General features: G+C 39.0%; 1 protein-coding gene across 3 annotated transcripts in view; it reads right to left on the bottom strand.

Annotated features, from left to right (window-relative positions):
* Window positions 1-21,094, bottom strand: part of ATP8A1 (ATPase phospholipid transporting 8A1) — a 230,837-nt gene that overhangs the window by 33,597 nt on the left and 176,146 nt on the right. For all 3 annotated transcript variants that reach the window (XM_042936485.1, XM_042936486.1, XM_042936487.1), the window contains 6 exons: window positions 14,702-14,776; window positions 14,475-14,597; window positions 10,910-10,988; window positions 5,618-5,679; window positions 2,370-2,426; window positions 1,336-1,443 (listed from right to left, as the gene is read on the bottom strand). In XM_042936485.1, the coding sequence (XP_042792419.1) occupies window positions 1,336-1,443; window positions 2,370-2,426; window positions 5,618-5,679; window positions 10,910-10,988; window positions 14,475-14,597; window positions 14,702-14,776 (504 nt within the window). The remainder of the gene's footprint in view (window positions 1-1,335; window positions 1,444-2,369; window positions 2,427-5,617; window positions 5,680-10,909; window positions 10,989-14,474; window positions 14,598-14,701; window positions 14,777-21,094) is intronic.

The following is a 21,094-nucleotide window of genomic DNA, read 5'->3' as shown; positions in this document are numbered from 1 at the left end:
CATCTTCTGTGACATTCATTTTGAAGATAAAACATTAAGAAGTGAGGTAAAATGAGGTCTAACGAAAATGATATTGAATTGGAATTTTAACCTCAGGGAAAAGCAGGTCCGGTGAGACAGAGAACATCAAATAAAAACAAAGGACTGATTTTCCAAATGGTATCTTCAGACACACATAGTCTCTGATTTTACTTCTTCAGGAAAAAAGGACTCTAAGCAAGGTAAGCAGATGCATTCACAGCTTTCTGTTTTCCTCACAATACATGCTGTAAATTTTCCAGAGTTCATAGTACATGTTTCCAAAGAGGCCTTCACCTCTGGTGGAAGGAAGTACATGCTCCTTGATACGTCTGGTTTTGCTGTAATAGTATATAATACCTCTCTCTAATAAATTGAACCACAAAAATTTTTTTCAAACGTGTCTGCATTCTGCTAATTTATAAAAAGCAGGATGCTGTCAGATAAAATTTCATGAAAATGATCTATAAACCAGACTGTCAAAAGTGAAAGGTACTCAGGCAGTACTTAGGGGCAACAAATCCATGGAAACCACTGGAAATCTTTCCTGTGGCTGCAGGACAACAATGTACTGTAACGGAGCTCACATTTCCTTGATTTGCAAGTTACTGTGAGGTCACAGGAAATCCTGAAATGTTTTCCACATTTTCTTTTATACATTTTATGTCAAATTTCCTGCAATTGAAATCATAAACCCTCCTACTGCTGGAATCTCTTCTGAAGGAAAGGAGATCTTGTGACACTCCCCCATGAACACCTAATAACTCAATTCCTACCAGTGTAACCAGAACCTAAAAGACAGAATTGAAAATGGACTGTGATAAGGCTGAAACGTCAGATGCCCTAACTCGTTCAAAATGAAAACGAAACCAATCTCATTAAGATGACTCTAAAAGTGCATTTAATCTAGTGACGGTACACTTTTCCCTAGAATGAGAGATAACAGAAGAAATGAGACTGTCCCAAAGACAAATCTCTGATTTGTCTCCATTTCTCCAAATCTCTGATTCAGAATGTATTTGTGGATTTATAGTCTAATTTTAAAATGGCATCTTCTAGATGGAGATTCTTAACATGAATAAAGCTCCTGACCACATTTTAGTGTTCCAGCTAGGCTTTTGAAAGGGTAAGTCAGATTTAAGTAGAATGTCCAAGTTTAAAATGTTCTCTCAAGATTTATCACTTGCAACTGTGGAAATTAAAAATGGCTTTTAAATGGCCAAATACTATTTTAATACAAATCCATGCCAAACAAGGTTCATTAATGAACACCAATTTTTAAGATTAGTTGGATCGGGAGTTATCAGGACACATTACCTCTCCTGACATATCAGGGGCCATCGGAACAGCAGGCCACAGAGATGAGTAGATTCCAAAAAACACCACCCAGAGTACGATGCTGCCCCAAATCGCAATATGGCTGAACTGTGAAGGAAGAGAATCTGAGTCACGAGACTTTTAGGTAGGCCGGCTCCACAAACACTAATGAAGCTTTCACAAATTCCCTTATTAATTTTTTACTACATCCATCAAATAGTATCTATAGGAATTTCTAAATAATGATGTGGGCGTGTTTAACTAGATCCTTCATCAGGGCTAATGCTAATGTCTTCCAACCATGGCTAGGATGTTTGTGCTACTGGCATTTAGAAGTGTTCCGTCTCTGTCTCCTTTGGGGGCTTTCTCCTCCGAATCTCCTCTTTTTCATCTGCTACCATCTTTAACCTCCTTTGTTTTCACTTTGCATGCTGTCTCTGGGAGAAGTTAGACACGTGGGAGAATGCTACCTGTATGTTGATGACGGTCAGCTCCACGTTTCTTGTGCCCATCTTTCTCCTGAACATCAAACTTTCATTTCTTTTTGTTTCTTGGGTCTCTCTACCTGGATACTGCAAACTAATGTTCTAAACTGGAACATGTTTTTATCCAAACTGGGTATTTACAAATATCTGAGGACAAATTTTTGCTAATATTGCTGGTCTTCATAATCATTTTCCAGTGGATTTTCCGCCAAATGCATCTTGTGACACATTCTACTAAGAAAAGACTCTTAGTCAAATAAGTTTGGAAGCCTCTCTCCTTCCTGGGATATTCACAATACGCAATAATATATTAAAGGCTCTGAAACTCTTGTGGTCAATAAACCTACTTCAGTTTTCTTTATTCACTGTTTCCAAATCAGACAAACTAGAATCCCCAGTTCTCCTCCTTCCACCCAAGACCCCTCACAATGAACAAACTGTGGGACCAGGGAACAGGGATACATAAAGTTAGTATAAAGAACAACAATGTTCACAGTTAGCACCTAAGTAAACGTGAAATGCCTTGGTTGTGGAGAGAGACACTCTTACCCATGTCCAATATGAGGTCTCCAATCCAGCTTTCAAACACACGGTTATCACCACAAACTAAGACAGAAGGGAAAATGTTATTTTATTTCATAAATGTGACAGTTCCAATGATTGAAGTGAGGTTTATAAAGACTAAGTATTACACTGTGAATTAGACTATGGGACTGGTACATGATTCACAGCTTGCCTTGTATGTGCACCAAGCAAAGAAACAGGTGGGCTATCTGCACATGGTGGCCATGGCCACTCAGAACCGCCCATTAGCAGCATCACACTCCTGCCACCATTCCTGCTCTCCTCACCTGCACAGCCTCACGGTCCATCCATGAGGTTTGTGCCTGCCGTTTCCTGTACAATTCGTGAACGGTGAATGCAAACCTGCGGTAACTTGGATTCAAGTGTGCTTTAATTTGATTTTAGGGGTGCCTGGGTGGCTCGGTTGAGCTTCTGACTTTGGCTCAGGTCATGATCTCACGGTCTGTGAGTTCGAGCCCCACGTCGGGCTCTGTGCTGACCGCTTGCTCAGAGCCTGGAGCTGCTTCAGATTCTGTGTCTCCCTCTCTCTCTGACCCTCCCCTGTTCATGCTCTGTCTCTCTCTGTCTCAAAAATAAATAAACATTAAAAAATTTTTTTTATTTTATATCATCTGTAATGGGGTGCCTAAGGTGGCTCAGTCGGTTAAGCGACCGACTCTTGATCTTGGCTCAGGTCATGATCTCACAGTTTGTGAGTTCGAGCCCCACATTGGGCTCTGTGCTGACAGTGCTGAGCCTGCTTGGGATTCTCTCTCTTCCTCTCTCACTGTCCTTCCCGTGCTCTCTCCCGTGCTCTCTCTCCTTCAAAATAAGTAAAATACAGTTAAAAACTTTTTAAAAACATTAAAGAAATATCATCTATGAGACTTAAAGCCTCTACTTTCTGAACTTTAGAGATAAATTCTAAAATTCTAATATAACTGGCTGTTTAGAAATTTAAACACTTACTCTGTAACTCTACTTACTTAAAAACCCTACCGATTAGGATATAAAAGCCTGTTATGCCCTCCGTGATGCACACACCCGTTATTGACTCTGCTACTAACTCTGCAGTAAGGGAACCTGCTGTAATGAAGTGTCCTGTGTTTTCCACAGGGTGGCTCAAAGGTTAACTGGACGTGACCTGGAGTCACACTACTTGTGCTCAATGCGCCACCATTTATTAGGCACTTTGGTCAAGGCACGAGGCAAGTTACTTGACATGTGTGTTTCCACTCCTTCACCTGTAAACTGGGACTGATGTAGGTCACCTCCCTCACAGGGGTCTACCTCCCTCACCAAGAACAGTGCTTGGTGCTGAACTGTTATCTGCTATTATCTTTTTATAATTAAAAATGAAGTTCTAAGGGGCGCCCGGTGGCTCAGTTGGTTGAGTGTCCGACTTCATTCAGCTCAGGTCATGATCTCCCGGTTCGTGGGTTCGAGCCCCACGTCGGGCTCTGTGCTGACAGCTCAGAGCCTGTAGCCTGCCTCGGATTCTGTCTCTGTCTCTGTCTCTGTCTCTGCCCCTCCCCTGCTCACACTCTATCTCCCTCTGTCTCTCAAAAATGAAAACAGTAAAAAAATTTAAAAAGTATAAAAAAAAAAGTTTTAAAGCCTGTCAGTAGTCAAAGGAATTCTGGGCACCGAAGGCGGTGGCAGTGTGACACCAGCCTCGCATGGGTGGTCAGGGCATGCTTGCTAGCTCTGCGTTTTGGGCACTTTCAGGGTTTGCAAATGACATTAGGGGCTTCCCCGTGGGGTCATAAAGCCAGGTTCAAGTGAAGCGTGTGGGCCTTCTCAGCAAGATATCTAACGGCAATTTAGGATTAATATCTGTAGAAATAAAACTCTTAAATAAATGTAAGTGCTCATTAACAAACCCTATAAAAGTTCAAAACTAAGAGGCGTAGGTTGACATAAAGAAAAACACCTTTCTGAGACCTGAGTGCCTGAATGTGTCCCTAAAACACATCCATGATACATCCTCCGATTAATTTCTAAACGTACTCTATCAAGTAGTTACTTATTTGTTTTGGCACCCACGCTGCATGAGACCAAGTCACCAGCGCCCCTGACCCGACACACTTTCTCTCTCTGTCACTACTTCAGTTGGTTGATGTCAATGGAAAGAAGACCTCTGGAAAAAACTTAATCCCTCTGTTACTTACTGGCCTTAACATCCTATCACTCAGTAACTTAAACACTTGATATTTAAGCATCATAATATAGTTTTTCTACCAACTGAACCGGCCACACTGACAGCCACTTAGTATTTGGAGCAGCACACTGCCTTCATCGGGGGGTCATGGACAGGGACACAGGATTAGAGAGGAGGGAATGCTGGCCTGAGAATTCAGAGTTGAAGGTGAGTAGAAAACTTACCAGACACCAACCACGTGACCTCGGGCATTAGCAGTCAAGTAATAGTTTTGACTTTTAAGGTTAAAGTGGTTTTAAAACATTTTTTGGACCTTTATGGCAGGAACGGGATTGCATGCATGTCTGTGTCCTCTGTAAGTGTTTGGATAGTGACTTAACACAGTGGGTTCCATGCCTTGTGTGGATGAAATGTCCCTAAAGAGTGATTCCTCTCCCATTTCAGTCATCATGAGACTCTAGAATAATTACTGGTTAAATACCCAAGAACAGTATGATAATATTTGCCATAAATTCAGGAAAGCCAAAAAAAAAAAAAAAATTAAGGGCAGTAAAATAAAAATGAGGAAAAAGAGACAAGGAAGAGAAAAAGGGCAAATGGGGGGCACTAAGAGTAAAGAGGGAATACTGAGAACAATAGCAACCAAAGTCTTGTAAAGTCAGTGAGCCCAAATGACATATTAAGAACCTAATATAAAAAAACCTCTTAATAGTCAAAACATCTATTTTCATTTTTATTTAGATTATTATTTTTTAATTGATTTATTCTTGAAAGAGAGAGAGAAGGAAAGAGCACACAAAAGTGGGAGAGGGGCAGAGAGACAGGGAGAGAGACAGTCCAAGCAGGCTCCACACTGTCAGTGCAGAGCCCTTCACGCGGCTCAATCCCATGAACCGCGACATCATGACCTGAGCCAAAATCAAGAGCCAGATGCTTAACCAACTGAGCTACCCAGGTGCCCCTCATCTTATTTCTTTTTTAAGGGGAAGTGTAAACAACTCTAGATCCAGCAGTGCACACAGTTAAAAGGATTTGATCTGATATACAAACTAGGCAAATGTTCTGTACTCACCGTGTAAACAAAGTTTCCCAACAGCAGATAATCGGAGGTTTTCCCATTTCCAAATACGGTACCTGTATGACAGGAAGAGAGGCTTGTTAGAAATGAAAATAAATGAGGTCCTTTCAGAATCCTTTCAAATATAAATCAATTTACATGTGTTAAACAAAAGAAGGGGAACCAAGTGGCACACAATAGAGCCAGCAACTAGCGAATTAAAAAAAAATTGTAAGAAGTCTCACAAAATCGCTATGAATGTGGGTCACAAAGTGAAAACAATTTTTCCAAAAGCCAACATGAAGGAGGAAAACCGACTTGTTAACCAATTCTTAGGATCCATGAGATGGGGAAAAAAAAATCGAACTAAGTATTAAGCAAAGCCTAATGTTATGGACATTGAGACAGGAAAGCATCCTGAACCCTTAATAAAGAACTCTGTTAACAATATAGATGAAGGTTTTAGGGAGGCTTCGTACTTTCTCTTCATAAAGTTGTTGGCATTGGTCCAAAAGGGATTCATAAATGCAACTCACAGAAGACTGAGGGCACCAATATGATTCCAGGCATATAGCTCTTGGAAGGTCTGGCTGAATTTAGGGGCATATTTTAAAGTATTTTGTTATCCCAGAAATGACTAACTAACGTGGCTTTAGATGAAGGGAGTGGTAGCTAACAAAGAAAAATGATTACTGTTAAAAAAATTAAAATAATAAAAATAAATGAATAATATCATTGGCACCACGGAAAAATGTAAAACTCATGGCATAGGCAATACGATATCCTATTTATACAAATAGGCAACAATATTTATTCAAAGTCTCACGTGCAAGGACAAAATATGTTAACGTATGGGATGAACCAGGCAGAGTGGCACTGGTGTGAAAAGAAGGACTAATCAGGTGAGTTTGGGCGACACAGACTGGGGCTTGGTTCTGTGACTAATTGTATCACATTGGTGTATAATCAATCTCCAGCCAACTCAGTTTCTTCACTTAAAAGATGAAGTGAAACGAACCACCCTGGAGGAGTTCGGAGATTAAAATGAGGCTTCATATGTAAGGCACCAAGCACAGTGTCAGTACTGGGAGCACGTGGTAGGGGCTCCATGATGTGGCTCTACCCTCTCTAAAGTTTTTGGTACAAGTAGTCAGGAAGGGCTGCTTAATGGCTTGGCAATAGAGAGGACTCCTTCCCTCTGTGGGGGTATTCCATGATTAGGGATATAGGAGCTGCCGTGCTATGTCTTATGAGTACATTGTGGACAAACTTGTAAGTGTCTGCAATTAACCTGCAAACTTCCATACAACCAAATTAACATACTCATAAATCTACAAAATAACTGGAAGTGTCTTATGATCACTTCCTGTTTTCCACGCATTTACAAAGGTCCCTTAACCAAAATATATAAGTTATCAAAAATGATCACATTTGGGTCCAAGCCTTCTGGTCATGACTGGTTCATCATGAAGAAGCCGAAGATTCATTTCAAGATCACATTGAGAAAAAAAAATAAGAGCTTATTGTGGGGTTTGCTGGATTCAGCATTTGGATCATTCAGGCAAATCATTCGTTCTCATACTTTCTCATTTCTAGACTCCTTTGCACTTAAAAATTATTGAGGATCCCCAAAAGCTTTTGTTCGTGTGGTTTATATCTATCAATGTTTACTAAGTTAGAAATTCAGGCAGAATATTTAAAAATACATATTGATTTATCTAAAAATAATAGTAATAAACACAATACATACAATATAAACAGATTTTTATAAACAATATTCCCAGAAACAGAGCAGGTTAGTGAGAAAATTGGGCACTGTTTCACATTTTTATAATCTAATGTCTTGCTTAATGGAAGGCAGCTGGATTCTCATATTGTTCTGGTTGAAATATATGAGGGAAATTCAACTTCACGGAGAGATGGAGTCATAGAGGAGTGTTTTAAGAATCTTCTCTAACGAGATTCTTTGATACTACATCAAAACTCAACAAGTAGTTTCGTGAAGGTTACACGTGGAACCTGAAACTGTATCAGTGAGCTTTCAGTGCTCTAATTACAGTAAGATCGGGGGTTCCACTTGACACTCTGAGTGGATCTTCAACCCAGGCAGGATTCTGCAGCCTCTTGAAAGTAGCTGGTTCAGGTCAGAACTCGCATGGCGCATAGGGCACTCTGCCCGGTTCAAGTCTCACTGGTGCGCAGCACAACGGCTTTCTGCTCCCTTCCCGTTTTGTCACGCAGAATATTAATGAGACATGCACCAGGTTTCAGGATTTAACAAAGGTATCGGTTTTACAGCTTCTTCAAGGGCATGCTTAAGTGCAACTGGCTTCTGTTGTTGTTCTTTAATGTGGGTGCCTGGCAGGGAAGAATACCACTGCCCAGTGGTCCGGTGGTACCACTATGTGTGCTAAGGTACCAGCAATTTTAGCCGCCTTGCTTTTGTATTAGCTGTGAAAAAAGAAAAATCACGTCTGGATAATACAATAAAAATTTTGAAATTTTGACCTCAGGTAGCCCCAAAAAGGTCATGGGTATTTACAGGTGTCTATAGGCCATACTGTGAGAAGTAAAGAAATGAATATTTCGCTGTACTTTCTATAGCCTTACATTTCTTGTGTACCTCATCCTTTCAAGAGCTACAAAAACAAAAACAAAACCCCAAATCTAAAACCTCTCCTTATTTAAAAATTAAAAATAAGGCAAAAAAACCCCACAACAAACCCCTCAACATTAGAATGTTACAAGGTAATTTATGCCAGATGCCATTCATGTCGTAAGAAGAGAAAGCACGAGTGCCCTTGACTGGGCTAGGTCTGGGTCTACAGGTGGCACCCTTTTTATCAACTGCCTCTGCTGACGGTAGCTGGCTCGGGCAGTTTCTGGGAAACTGTGAATATGCAAAGGGAGTCCTAGGATCTGTTCGCCAGGAGCTGGAGTTACCTGGTAATTCCTTTCAAACTCTGTCACTGTTCAGGTGTTTTTAGATGCTACTCGACTTGAAATACTTTGGATATCCAATTTCTGTTTTCTAATTTACAATGCTGAAATATCAAGAGATGGCCATGTGTAGTCTTTCATTCCTATATTGATTTTGCAATCTGAAAATAAGGTTTACGTAGGGAAGTTGTCTAAGGTCCCGCATTGTACCCTACATCTCAATGTCCCACGGCTCCAAAGAGTGGAAGCAATCTAAATGTCCGTCAGCGGAAGAATGGATAAGCAAAACATGGGAAATCCATACAACGGAGCATCATTCAGCTGTAAGAGGTGAAGTACCGATTCATGCTGCAACTTGAACCAAGGCCACATATTACGCGATTCCATTCTTCCGAAATGTCCAGAACAGGCAAACCCACAGACAGCAGTGAGTGGCTCCCAGGGGCTGGTGGGGAGGAGCGATAGGGAGTAACTGCTAACGGGTATGGGGCTTCTTTAGGGGGTGATGGGAATGTTCTGGCATTAGACAGTGGTGAATTTGGGCAATTCTGTGAATATACTAAAAAACGCTGAATTGTACAATTTAAAAGGTGAATTTTATGGCATGTGAATTATTATCTCAAGAAAAAAAAAATCCATTTTGGTTCTCCTGGCCCATCCGGGTCAAGAGGCTATACTTGAATTGGATTTTCTTACCACTCATTTCCATGGCTTAGAAAATGAGAAGTATTTAGTGCACTGGCAGGGAAATTAACAAAGAAATGAGATGAAAAATCTCTGATTCAGATATGAAGCCCTCACCCTCCTTGTAACATTTACCCCATACGTGCCACGTGTTCCCATGAAGGGACAGTTCACTAACTAGGTATTGTTTCAAACACTGCAAGTACAACATTGAACCACATGGGGAATCCCTTCTGGAACTCTGATTCTTTTTTTAATTTTTTTAAATTTATTTATCTTTGAGAGGCAGAGAGAGAGAGACAGAGAGAGAGAGAAAGTAGGGGAAGGGCAGACAGAGAGGGAGACACGGAATCTGAAGCAGGCTCCAGGCTCTGAGCAAGCGGTCAGCACAGAGCCCGATGCGGGGCTCGAACCCACGAACCATGAGATCATGACCTGAGCCAAAGTGGGACACTTGACTGACTGAGGCACCCAGGCGCTCCTGGAACTCTGATTCTAACTAAGGAGAAAGACAATAAAAAGTGAGCAAATATGTCACACCCTGGTAGTCAAAGACCTCACGAAGAGGACAGAGGATAATGAGGAGGAGCAGAAGCAGAGAAGGCAGTGTTGGTGGCTCTCTGGCAGCCCAGGCCTGAGGCACAGAGGGAGAGAACCCGCTGGAATATCTGGAGGACGAAGTCAGCAGTGCATCCAAGCGGCAGGCTGGGGCCCCGCGGCCAGGAAAGCAGGGAAGACACAGGTGGAGGAGTTAACCCCGGTGAGGGCTGTGCATTTCGTTCTAAACTCGACAGAAGTCTGTGGGTTTGTGAAGAGCGAGGCACGTGGTCCATGTCCCTTTTACCAGGACCACCTTGCCTGTGGAGAACAGGGCGTAGGAGGGCAAGAAGGGACCGGATGCTGGCTCTTCTATTGCCAATCGTTAACTCACAGCCGGTGGGGGAAGGCCTGCACTTCTAAAGGAGGGACAGACCTGGGGTGGGGTAGGTGTCGTGTTTTCAATGCCTGTAGTTTGGGGGCAGAGGCCCCCAGCAGCCGGCTGCCTTCCTCGGGATCTCCAGCAAGGTCTGCTCCGGGGGACACGGCAGTACCAGCTTGAGAGTCACAGGGATCGCTTTCTAAAGTGGCTACTTTATCATTTTTATGTGCAGAGGCGATTCACCATCATCCTCTCTCTCAGGACTGACGGAATAAAGTCACTCCCTCAAAACAAGCAGAGGAAAAGCTTACACTCCAAGATGACCATAAAAACATATTAAAAATCTCATTCAAGATGTCGGCTCACATCGACTTGAAAACACGAGTGTTGTCTTATCAGGTTCAGTATAAAGGGCTTGGTACAAGCCTCGCAGGTATAATAAATGGACTACATAAAATATTAGCACTACTGTCTTCAAGCTCTACATCAATGGAGGAAAAAAAGAGCCCTAAAATTTAACTCTCTGCAAGTTTGGAAAACATGAGAAGTGGAGAAGAAAGGCTTTGCATATATTAAATCACTTTGCTCCCAAAGGAATAATAAAAATCTTTAAAGTGTGTACAGTTTTTGGATGCATGTATTTTAAGTTAAGGAAAACAGCATAAAATGAAACACTGCTATAATTTTTAACATATATTGACATTGAGTTATTTTTCTAAAAACGTAAAAAGTCATCTCTTAGCATTCATATCCTTTCTACTTACCATACTGAAGGGCTTTTAGTGGAAACCAAAACAGAATAACTGAGTGGAAGAGGCCATTTAAACAATGAACCCAGAAAACCTGAGGGAAAACAAAAATCCATGAGAACCATTTGCGATAAACTAGCTCTGTGAACTCTGACCTTTCTTTTTATCTGTGAGCTAGATTCACAAAACGTGTTTCTGTCGGGCCACCACTGTGAATTAATAGAACTGACAGACACTTTCTGCCTCTTAGACCTTCATGGGTCATTTATTTATTTTTATGTTTCTCAAAATGTTTTCTCAGCTTCACTGAAATTTTTTCTGCTTTCTGAAAGCCAAGTATTAAAAGTTTAAATTTCTTCCTGCAAAGGAAAATAATATTTAAAAGACATGTAGATCCTGAAATTCTTTAGGTGCGACTGTTTTCATAATTCCAGAAGAACAGACTTTTGAAAAGACTATAATTTGGTGAAATCCCTACTTTCTCTTTCCCATGTGCAGTACAAGTGTAAATGCTTCAATGGTAAGGATGTAATGCATCCTTTCTCTCCCCCCACCTCTCTCTCTACACACACTACATGCTAGAAATAACAGGTACACCATTTGTGTGATTCTTTACTGCACTGCCACTGTTACTGAATTTATAAAAGGCTTCCACAACTTTTAACACCTGTCAACGTCAAAGTTCCTACAAGTGTAACGTCGTTTTAGTTAGTACTTTTCTATATCGATTGTACTTTAAGAACAAGGGAGCATGTATGGCCGGTACTTTCTCCGTGGCAGGGATGTGCAAGATTAAGTTATAGAAAAACCATTTACAATTCTTATGGTCCTTTGAAGTGCGGCAGTTTTGTCATTTAAAAGTGCTTCTTGCAAGCAAAACTTATGCTAAATAAAACTGGCATGTATTAATAGTTTTAAGCTGTTCAAACAACAGAAATTAAGTTGCCTGCCTCCCAAAATTTTCCACTGTGATCTCAATCTCCTTTGTTAGCTCACCCAGCCACAGCGGATTGTATGATCCAATTTACGCTCCAATACATTACACATTTGAACTTGTGTTACTCATTAACCTTTGTCTCTTCTCCTCACTATGTCATTACCACAAGTTTTTATTTGACAGAAAGCACAGGTGGGTGCAAGAAAAATTAGTTCTACTTTTCCATTTTCCTGACCGATACTTATTGTCACATGCTAATCCTTTAACCCCTGTCACGACCTCAGAACCTCCGACCCTTTTTACCATAACAAACGTAATCATCATCATTCAGGGCAACAATGCTTCTACACTGGGGATCCACAGCAACTGCTGTGTATACAACTATGCATTTTGTAGCCATTTGTCCCTGAATTTTAAAACACTTAGATGGGATTTAATCAAAGAATTTTCACTGAAATCATGAGACAATCCATAAATACTATTAAAAATGGTTGGCAACTTGTATATAAATATTCAAAGGATAGAGAAGTTGTATAATCTGTTTGTCTTGATCTGATGACTTTTGAAATGCATGGGCTCTGCAGACAATGAAATACTTTGTAAACAACAAAAGAACAAAGGATACAAGGAAGGATGCTTCCACACTGAAACTATAAACTACCTTTTCCCTGGCCACAAGACTGTCTAAAGTTGCCATGTGCAGAGGGCACGAAAAGATGTGACTTTCCAGGAATGGCTTTGGATACTCATGGCAGGATCAATTTATGTTTATAAGCAAGAGTACCATGGCCAAGTCTGTGGCTGGGAAGTTAACTCTTGAGAGAGTATCGTGGAGCCTGAGCTACGGTAGACTGGACACCTGTGACTGAGCTTGATACAACTGTCCAGGTTAGTGAGAATTACTGTTAGCATGCCAGTAGCCCTGGAACTTTTCCAGCTCTCAGATCACTTTTCCAGGAAAACAACAGTTCACAGTCCATTGTATCTGCTCTGTGTCTTACCGTCATTTGAAAATACCCACCACAGGTAACGAAAAGAATTTACAGCAAAGTGGTGCCATTTAATAAAAACTGGACATCATAAATAAATTTTTAAAAGTCCAAAAATCGGGGCGCCTGGGTGGCTCAGTTGGTTAAGCGTCTGACTTTGGCTCAGGTCATGATCTTGTATTTAGTGAGTTTGAGCCCTGCCTTGGGCTCTGTGTTGACAGCTCAGAGCCTGGAGCCTGTTTTGGATTCTGTGTCTCCCCCAACCCCCTCTCTCTCTGCCCCTCCCCCACTTGTACTCTGTCTCTCTCTCTCTCTCAAAAATAAATAAATGTTAAAAAAAATTTAAAAATCCAAAAATAAGACATTCAAAAATTAAAGCATGCATATTGCACATTATAAGCACTAAACATTTTCAGAGACTATTAGAAATACTTTTCAGAACCAGTGGCCCAGGACACTTCAGCTTTTGTTGTTGTTGTTAATTGACCAAGTTCAGTTATTAAAAACAATGCCAACAAGTCGTATCTGCACACCTGGATACGCATGCACAGTGCATTCATGAAGACCTTGTCTCAGAAGATGAATGACACCCTGGCTATCAAGTTAGCGTTTCCAGTGTGAGCTTAGCGGAAGTGAAATGCCTTTTACTTTATTCTCTTGGTGTACTGAGAAAAAATGTCCTTTGAGGGTTTTACAAATTAATAAACATTAAAAATATCCTATGGTAACTGTCCTAAATTCAAAGCATTGAATTTAGGTCACATCTGATTATTAGTAATATGCCAATAACCACGTACTGTACTAGATGGGAAAAGTTCTGTGAAGGTGTATTATATTTGTGGCTTTTATCATATTTTCAAAATAGCATCTACCTTGACGGTTACAAAATTAAACATTTTTCTTTCACTTACACTGAACAGAAACCTGAATTATTAACAAACACTGGTGGAAAGACTTTAAAATATAAACCTGAGGGAAAGTAAACTATGCAAAAATAAATGAGATATTTTTGTTGTTGGGATGAATAAACACCATGACCCCAAAGGATGACAAATAGTCCATGGTGTGTTATGTAGGGTACAAACTCAGAATGTGATTTTAGATAAACGTTAGATATTTTATCTTGTATTTAAAATTTCATGGGTTGGAAATACTGAGTATTATGACTGAGTTATTGGCCAGAGATTGTAATGCCCAATACAATCTAATATTCTTATGAGGTTGAAGTTATTTCACAAAACAGAGAATTGATAAAGAAAGATACATCATCCACCCCGCCACCACTTTACACATGTAAAGACAGACCTTATTGGTCCTGGATGACTGACCCCTGGGAGGAGTGAGCCTTTCCCCACAACGCTGCAAAGACAGAAAGCCGGAGGGCCAAAAGGACACTCTTGTCTGTCTTTCAGACCCAATTTACTGCTGCCTGGCAAACCCCAGTGAACTGTGGTTACAAGTTAATTTTATAAGAAAACAAACATATAAAAACCCTTCTCAGTCCATATCAGAACCTGAGGCAAATATGACTTGCTGTGGTCAGAACCCTGGAGTTGTTTCCTTAGCTTTGGAAGACCAGATGCCCCATGTAATTAAAACAGGAGAGCAAGTCCCCCTGCCTGCCCCATACATGCGCCGGGACATCCTGTCCTACCTTGGTGTTGAAGTCCAGTGCGTTCTGAGACGTTTTGTATAATTCAGGATACTTTAACATATTCTCTTTTCTGCATGATCTCTCAAATATTCCGAGCGTTAAGGGAGGCATTGCTGTAAACATCTAAAGGGCACAAAGTGGTTATTACTCCAAGCAATCTAACGCAGGGTGAACCTTTATCTCAAAGTATTTAATGAAACAAAAATAATCAAATGTCCTCAACTTACCACATTGTAAAGACCTATACACCATCTCTCAAACAGGATCTGTCCAGAGAAGCCATTAACAAAGGCAAACCAGATCTAGGAAGAAAACAACCCCAAATCCCTCAAATTAGAACACAGAAAATATAAATGCGTTGCTTAGAACCTGAAAACTCAACCACTGTATAATGGCCGTATTAACATATTATTTTCACAACTTTCTTAAAAATGGCATTTATTTTTTAATTTGAAGAGATGCTTTCAGAAGATATTATTTAAGTCAGAATTGGCTTTAGGTGTTGGGTCAAAAAAGAATCCTATTAATAGGCAATCATACATTAAAAACATTAAATATAACTTTATTTTCTAAAAGGTACTTTAGGGAATATATTTTAAGCCACTAAATTTTTAGAGGTTTAATTCCTTTTTGAAAGATTTAACTTTTGGTAATTAAATATTATTGTTTTTATTATAAAAGAACATTTGTTTATTTAGCAAATGAAATGATTTCCTATGACAATACCATAAAGATTTTCTTCTGTGTTGGCTGTATTCATATAGGTCATCTATATACATTCACAAGTTTACCTTACTGGAAAAGTGTTAGATAGTGTCATATCCTGTTCCTTTCCCTCTTAACAGTATAAAATACACATTTTCTCAAGTTGTTACATATCCTTTAAAATGACATTAATAGATGGACATCTTCTATAGCGTGACTCTAACTATTTTGGGATATTTTGTTTGCTTTCAGCTTTGGTATTATATATAATTCTGAACTAAAATTTTTGTACAGAAATCCCACACATCTCTATTTTCTAAGGACGGATTTTTTTTTTTTTAGAAATAAAAGCTTTATGAAGGTATAACTAATATACAAAAAAAAATGCACACAGTTAATGTATACAATTTGTTAAGTTTGGACATATGTATATACTCGCGAAACTGCCACTGTAATGGAGGCAACCTACATATCCATCACTTCCAAAAATTTCCTTGTGTCCCTTTGTTTTTTTTAAGGATGAATTCTCAGAAGTAGACCTAACAGGATAAAAGTTGATAAACCTTTTAGCATTTCTTGATAATTATAGCCATCAGAATGTGAAATCTGAATTATATATTAAAAATATCTGGTAATGTGAATTTATGCTTTGAGTATAAATAAATCTTCAAGTATAAAGAAAGCATCATGTTCTTATAAATTTTGCAATTCTCTTAAAAATGGAAGACTTAACTTTGGATATAAAATTAAAAGACAATATAACAAAAAACTTTAACATGTTTAAGACAAACAGAAAATGAAGTGAATATTAGTAAGTCAATCATACATATATTACTTTTAAGAAAGCAGACTGAAAATGTAACTAAATCTCAAGTTGATCCAGAAGAAAGAGAAGCGTAGCCGGCAATGAGATTACATAACCACACACCCAAAACCAAACATAACAACAACAACAACAAAACCTGTTCCAGGAAAGCAGTCCTGACATGCCAGTCAAGTGAATTTTTGAATCAGACTTGCGGGGACTTTGCCACACTTCACGTTTCATTTAACCTCATTATGGAAGCATGAATTGCTACAAATTCACCATTTATCAATATGTACCCAGGCTGGCCTCCCTATGAACAGCTTCTGTACCCACATTGATCTTTTTCCTTTTTATGGAGGAAAGGATTGATTGAGCATATATAAAAACGAATGTCTGCTTCATGAGATGGAAAAGAAAACAAAGGAGAAGTAGCACATGAAAAATAAGTCCAAGTTGTGTTAGGGCTGTAACACACATTAACAACAACAATAGCAACAGCACAGGGACCGGAGTCACATCTGAAATTCTTGCTTACTTTGCTACATCTATTTACAGAAAAAAATTGAACATCTGCCCTAGACTAGTAGTCAGGTCATTCATGTGTGCGTGCTTTAAAAGAACTTAGTATCTTTAAATGAAGGTACATTTATTCCTTAGGGTGGTGCTGCTGACTTTACACTCTTTTTTTTTTTCTTTTTTTTTTAAAGTGTAAGTAGACACAAGATGACAAGATGAACTTTAATGCTCTCTTGCGTTTTCACATTTGGCCTTTTTCAGATATGGATTATGTAAATACGTATTTGTGATACTCTGGGTGGCGGTAATGTTCTCCCTGACGGGGTCTGTGATTTATTGTAGTAATACACTCTAAGAAGCTCCTTCTGATGCCTTAGAGTATGATAGCAATATATGGAATTATTAAACACCAAGTTTCAAATTATGGCCTCACTAGACTATGAAGATGTGGTCCAGTCTTTGTTGGTCGGAAAAAAAGATGCACACCAAATTTATCCAGTGGACATGACCTGGATCAAAAGGGTCTAGTAATACATGTATCTGCAGTCATCGATGCTGTGTACAATAAGAAAATTATGTTACGTTTGCATGTGAGTAAACATTTGTAAATGTGAATGGTCTCCTACCGTCTTTGTATATAATATTCTGTGCTGATTCAAATGCCACTATGAGCCTGAAATTTAAGAACCTCCCTCAAATCAATAAATATTTACAGAAAGCTTAACATTCAAAATAATTTGCACATAAACGAGCAAGTCTGCATTCAAAGTTCATTTAAAGAGGCCTCACTGCGTTATGAAAGAAAAGCAGCAAGTTTTAAGTGGAAAGCTATAGACACATTTTTACCTTTTCATTTCTCCTATTGAAAGGAATGCGAACATGTTTTTAGAAATTACCTTCCTGCATTTGAAAAAAATTCTTATTCCAGTTTCTTTTTTAAGAAAGGAGACATGACTAGAATATGAACAGAATCCTTTACTATGGTATGCTGCACTTTCATACAAATATTTTGCCATTCGAGTGTACATACACTTTAAAAGAGAAAGGCCTTTAATAAAGAAGTCTACTGAAAGGATTTCAAACTAGTGTGATTTGTAGTGAAAAGATATATTAGAAACCTATCCCATACTAAATAAAACAACACCTAAATGACTACAAACACATAAAAGCCCCTTCTTTGACTCAACCAAAACCATGGATGCAGAAAGAAAATACCAGTCTTTCTGGGGAGGTTTGGAGATTATTTAAATTCACAAGAAATCCACGTCCCAGCACAACTCGTGCTGGGAAAGTATCACCTCATTGACTTTAATCAAAGCTTCTGGAAATTAGAAACACTACATTGTTTTGGGATCTTACCAGAAAACCTGGATGCGACCAATCATTTGAAAGAAAAGGTCCTATTTTGTTAGGAAGGAGTCAGATATTTCAGAGAAAAAAAAAATCCCTTTAGAAAGAGCAATTTCAATGAACACCTAGGGCTGCCGCTGGGTGGCCACCACAAGTGAGTGTTTTATATTGCCACCTGCCGAATCTGTATTTATTTGTCTGGCTGTAATTTATGGCAATGGAGTCACTAGATAGTGACATTCCTGGCAATACAGCAATGGGAAAAGCAGGTTTTGCAGATAATCTATAAAACCCATGGTGTTCCTTTATTAGCAAAGAAACTTCAGACCTGGTATTATTTTCTAAGTTCCACGTCCCAACAGAGGCGTGGCAGTTAAAGCTTCACAGACATTTTCCTCATGGAGCATTTCTGCATATTAAACAGCAGCTTACAAATAGTCAATGAGTCCTCTGCTCCCACGCCTGATCAGCACAAAAAACTGAAAGGAGAGATTCGAGACTGGCAGTTATCCTCGCTAGAGACACCCAGTGATGTGTTTTCTGTCTATTCATTCACAGTAGTGACATGAGCCATTAACATCTGCAGAACTTGTTTTAGCTGGCAAAAGTTGGGTATCTGGGAATTGATTTAAAAGGTCAATTCCTTTCCAAGACAGTTGAATTATATTCAAAATATATTTCCATAAAGTGCTAAAAGAAAAATACCTTAAAAATGAGATTTCCAGTAGAGTTTAGGACTTACTTCCTTTTCAATGTGTAAAGTATTTGATCAGTGCTAAATATCTCATGAAGAGGCTTTAAATTCAAAGCCAAGTGAAATTTAGGGCTAATCAACCACAAATCGCGTAACTCTGGAGCGGAAACAGAGCTTGCAGTGTTCGTGTTTCAGTTGAATATATTTTATTTCCCCCACTAGTACGTAACTTTTGCCCACTTCATTGTTGATTGTCAATGTAGATTTTAAGAAAAAGCAATGAGCTGACTACTCATTTCATTGCACAGAACTAAAGTTTTGTAGTAGATTTATTGCTGCTAGTGTTTTTAAACTCCTGGTGTCTTCAAAAGTATTTGTTACCACCTATGTAATCTGATATTCTTTTGAATATCAATGTTTTGGGATGAGAAGAAAATTAAGAAAAACTAGAAGTATAGAGGGGATTGGGAATCCAAAATTATTATTTTAGAAAAGAATCACAAATCTACACATACAACAGAGAACATATCTATATTTGGATCTCATAAGCTATTTTAGAAGTGCATTTTTCTTTAAAACACAGACTATTCCAGACCCAATTCAGCAGTGATGAACAATAAACTCGTAGATTATGCTGTTTAGGTCTCCAAGCATTTGCTTATTTTACCTAATGGGTTGTAACCTAATTATAGAATTTTAGTGACCAGTAAATGAAAGTGCCTGCACACTTTGAAACTAAGTTTCAATTTTCCTAGCCTGAATCTTAAGAACTATGTTGTATCAACATTTTAATAAGGAGATAAGCATTCTGACAGAGGCATAAAGAGCAGCTGAACCAAACATACAGCAGTTCCCAACCAATGTGCCAATAGGGTAAATGTGAAATCCACTGATGTTTTGTTTGTTTACAGTGTGACTTCTCTGGCGTAAAGTATGAGCTATTATTTCCATACAGCGAATGGTTAGCTTGTGTCTCTCCTGACAGAAGTGTAGAAACAGCAGATTAGAGGGCAAGGTGGCATAAACAAACGTGTGAGAGAGCCCTGGGCAGATTTATGAGGGTGTGGGAGGCCCTCTGACAGGAGTGGAACACTCCTGGGTTTTCCTAACAAAAGCTACGGGGATCTTATCGACACACTCTGTAGAGCAGGAGGAGCAAGAAACTGATATCACCTAGAACTTAAATACTACAAACACAGCTTCTAATGATATCTAGATGTTGGAAAAAAAAAAAAGTAAATAACTTATCTATTATGTCCTGGTTAGCCACGTAGTTCAATTTGTCCACTTAGCCACAGGCCACACGTGGCTGCTGAACACTTGAAATGTGATCAGTCCAAATGGGGATGTGCTGTGATGTAAAATACGCACCAGATTTTAAACACTTGGAATGAAGAATGTAAAATACTGCATTGAGTTTTTAAAGCGGTGACATGCTGAAATGGTAATTTTGAATACACTAAGTTAAATAAAATATGATTTTATTAAAATTTTTTTTAATGTTTATATATTTTTGAGAGAGAGAGAGAGAGAGAGAGAGAGTGCGTGAGCATGAGCAGGGGAGGGGCTGAGAGAGAGGGAGACACAGAATCTGAAGCAGGCTCCAGGCTCTGAGCTGTCAGTCAGCACAGAGCCCGAGGCGGGGCTTAAACCCACAGACCTTGAGATCATGACCTGAGCCGAAGCTGGAAGCTTAACCGACTGAGCCACCCAGGTGCCCCTAAAATATCATTTTAAAATTAACCTGGGGAGAGAGGCAAACCATAAGAGACTCTTAAATACAGAGAACAAATTGAGGGTTGATGGTGGGGGGGAGAGGGGAAAATGGGTGATGGGCATTGAGGAGGGCACTTGTTGGAATGAGCACTGGGTGTTTATGGAAGCGATGAACCACGGGAATCTACTCCAAAAACCAAGAGCACACTTTACACACTGCACGTTAGCCAATTTGACAATAAATTATATTAAAAAAAAAGAAAATGAACTTGGGCTTTAACTTTTACTTGTTGCTACTGTGCTTCCTAAAAAATTTAAAATTACAAATATGGCTTACATTGTATTCTACTGTCAAGCTTCTGGAGGACAGAAGCTCGATTTACTTTGTAGTTGCTGAACGTGCCTGGCACCTAGTAGGTGCTGCAAAAATGTTTATAAAACAGAATGTTTTAGAGGTGATATTCCTGACCTGGGGTTAAGTTTTAATTTTAATAATAATGTTATATTTGATACCAGAAAAGGGATATAGCGATTTGTTGCTATCCAGACATAGGAACTGAACGTCCTAATAATTTTTAGACAATTTCCTCACTATCTGAACTGTCAATACCTACCAGCTCAGAAGACAAAACAGGTCTGGATAGCAAAGGATACATATACATACATATATATATATATATATATATGTATGTATATGTATATATATATATATATACGTGTATATATGTGTGTATATATATATATGTATATATATATACGTGTATATATATGTACACACATATATACACGTGTATATATGTGTATACATATATATATATATATGTATATATA

The sequence above is a fragment of the Panthera leo genome, chromosome B1 (genome assembly GCF_018350215.1).
Source record: "Panthera leo isolate Ple1 chromosome B1, P.leo_Ple1_pat1.1, whole genome shotgun sequence".
Classification (NCBI taxonomy): Eukaryota; Metazoa; Chordata; class Mammalia; order Carnivora; family Felidae; genus Panthera; species Panthera leo.
The sequence above is the reverse complement of the archived record's forward strand: the minus strand, read 5'-3'. Positions and strand labels throughout refer to the sequence as shown.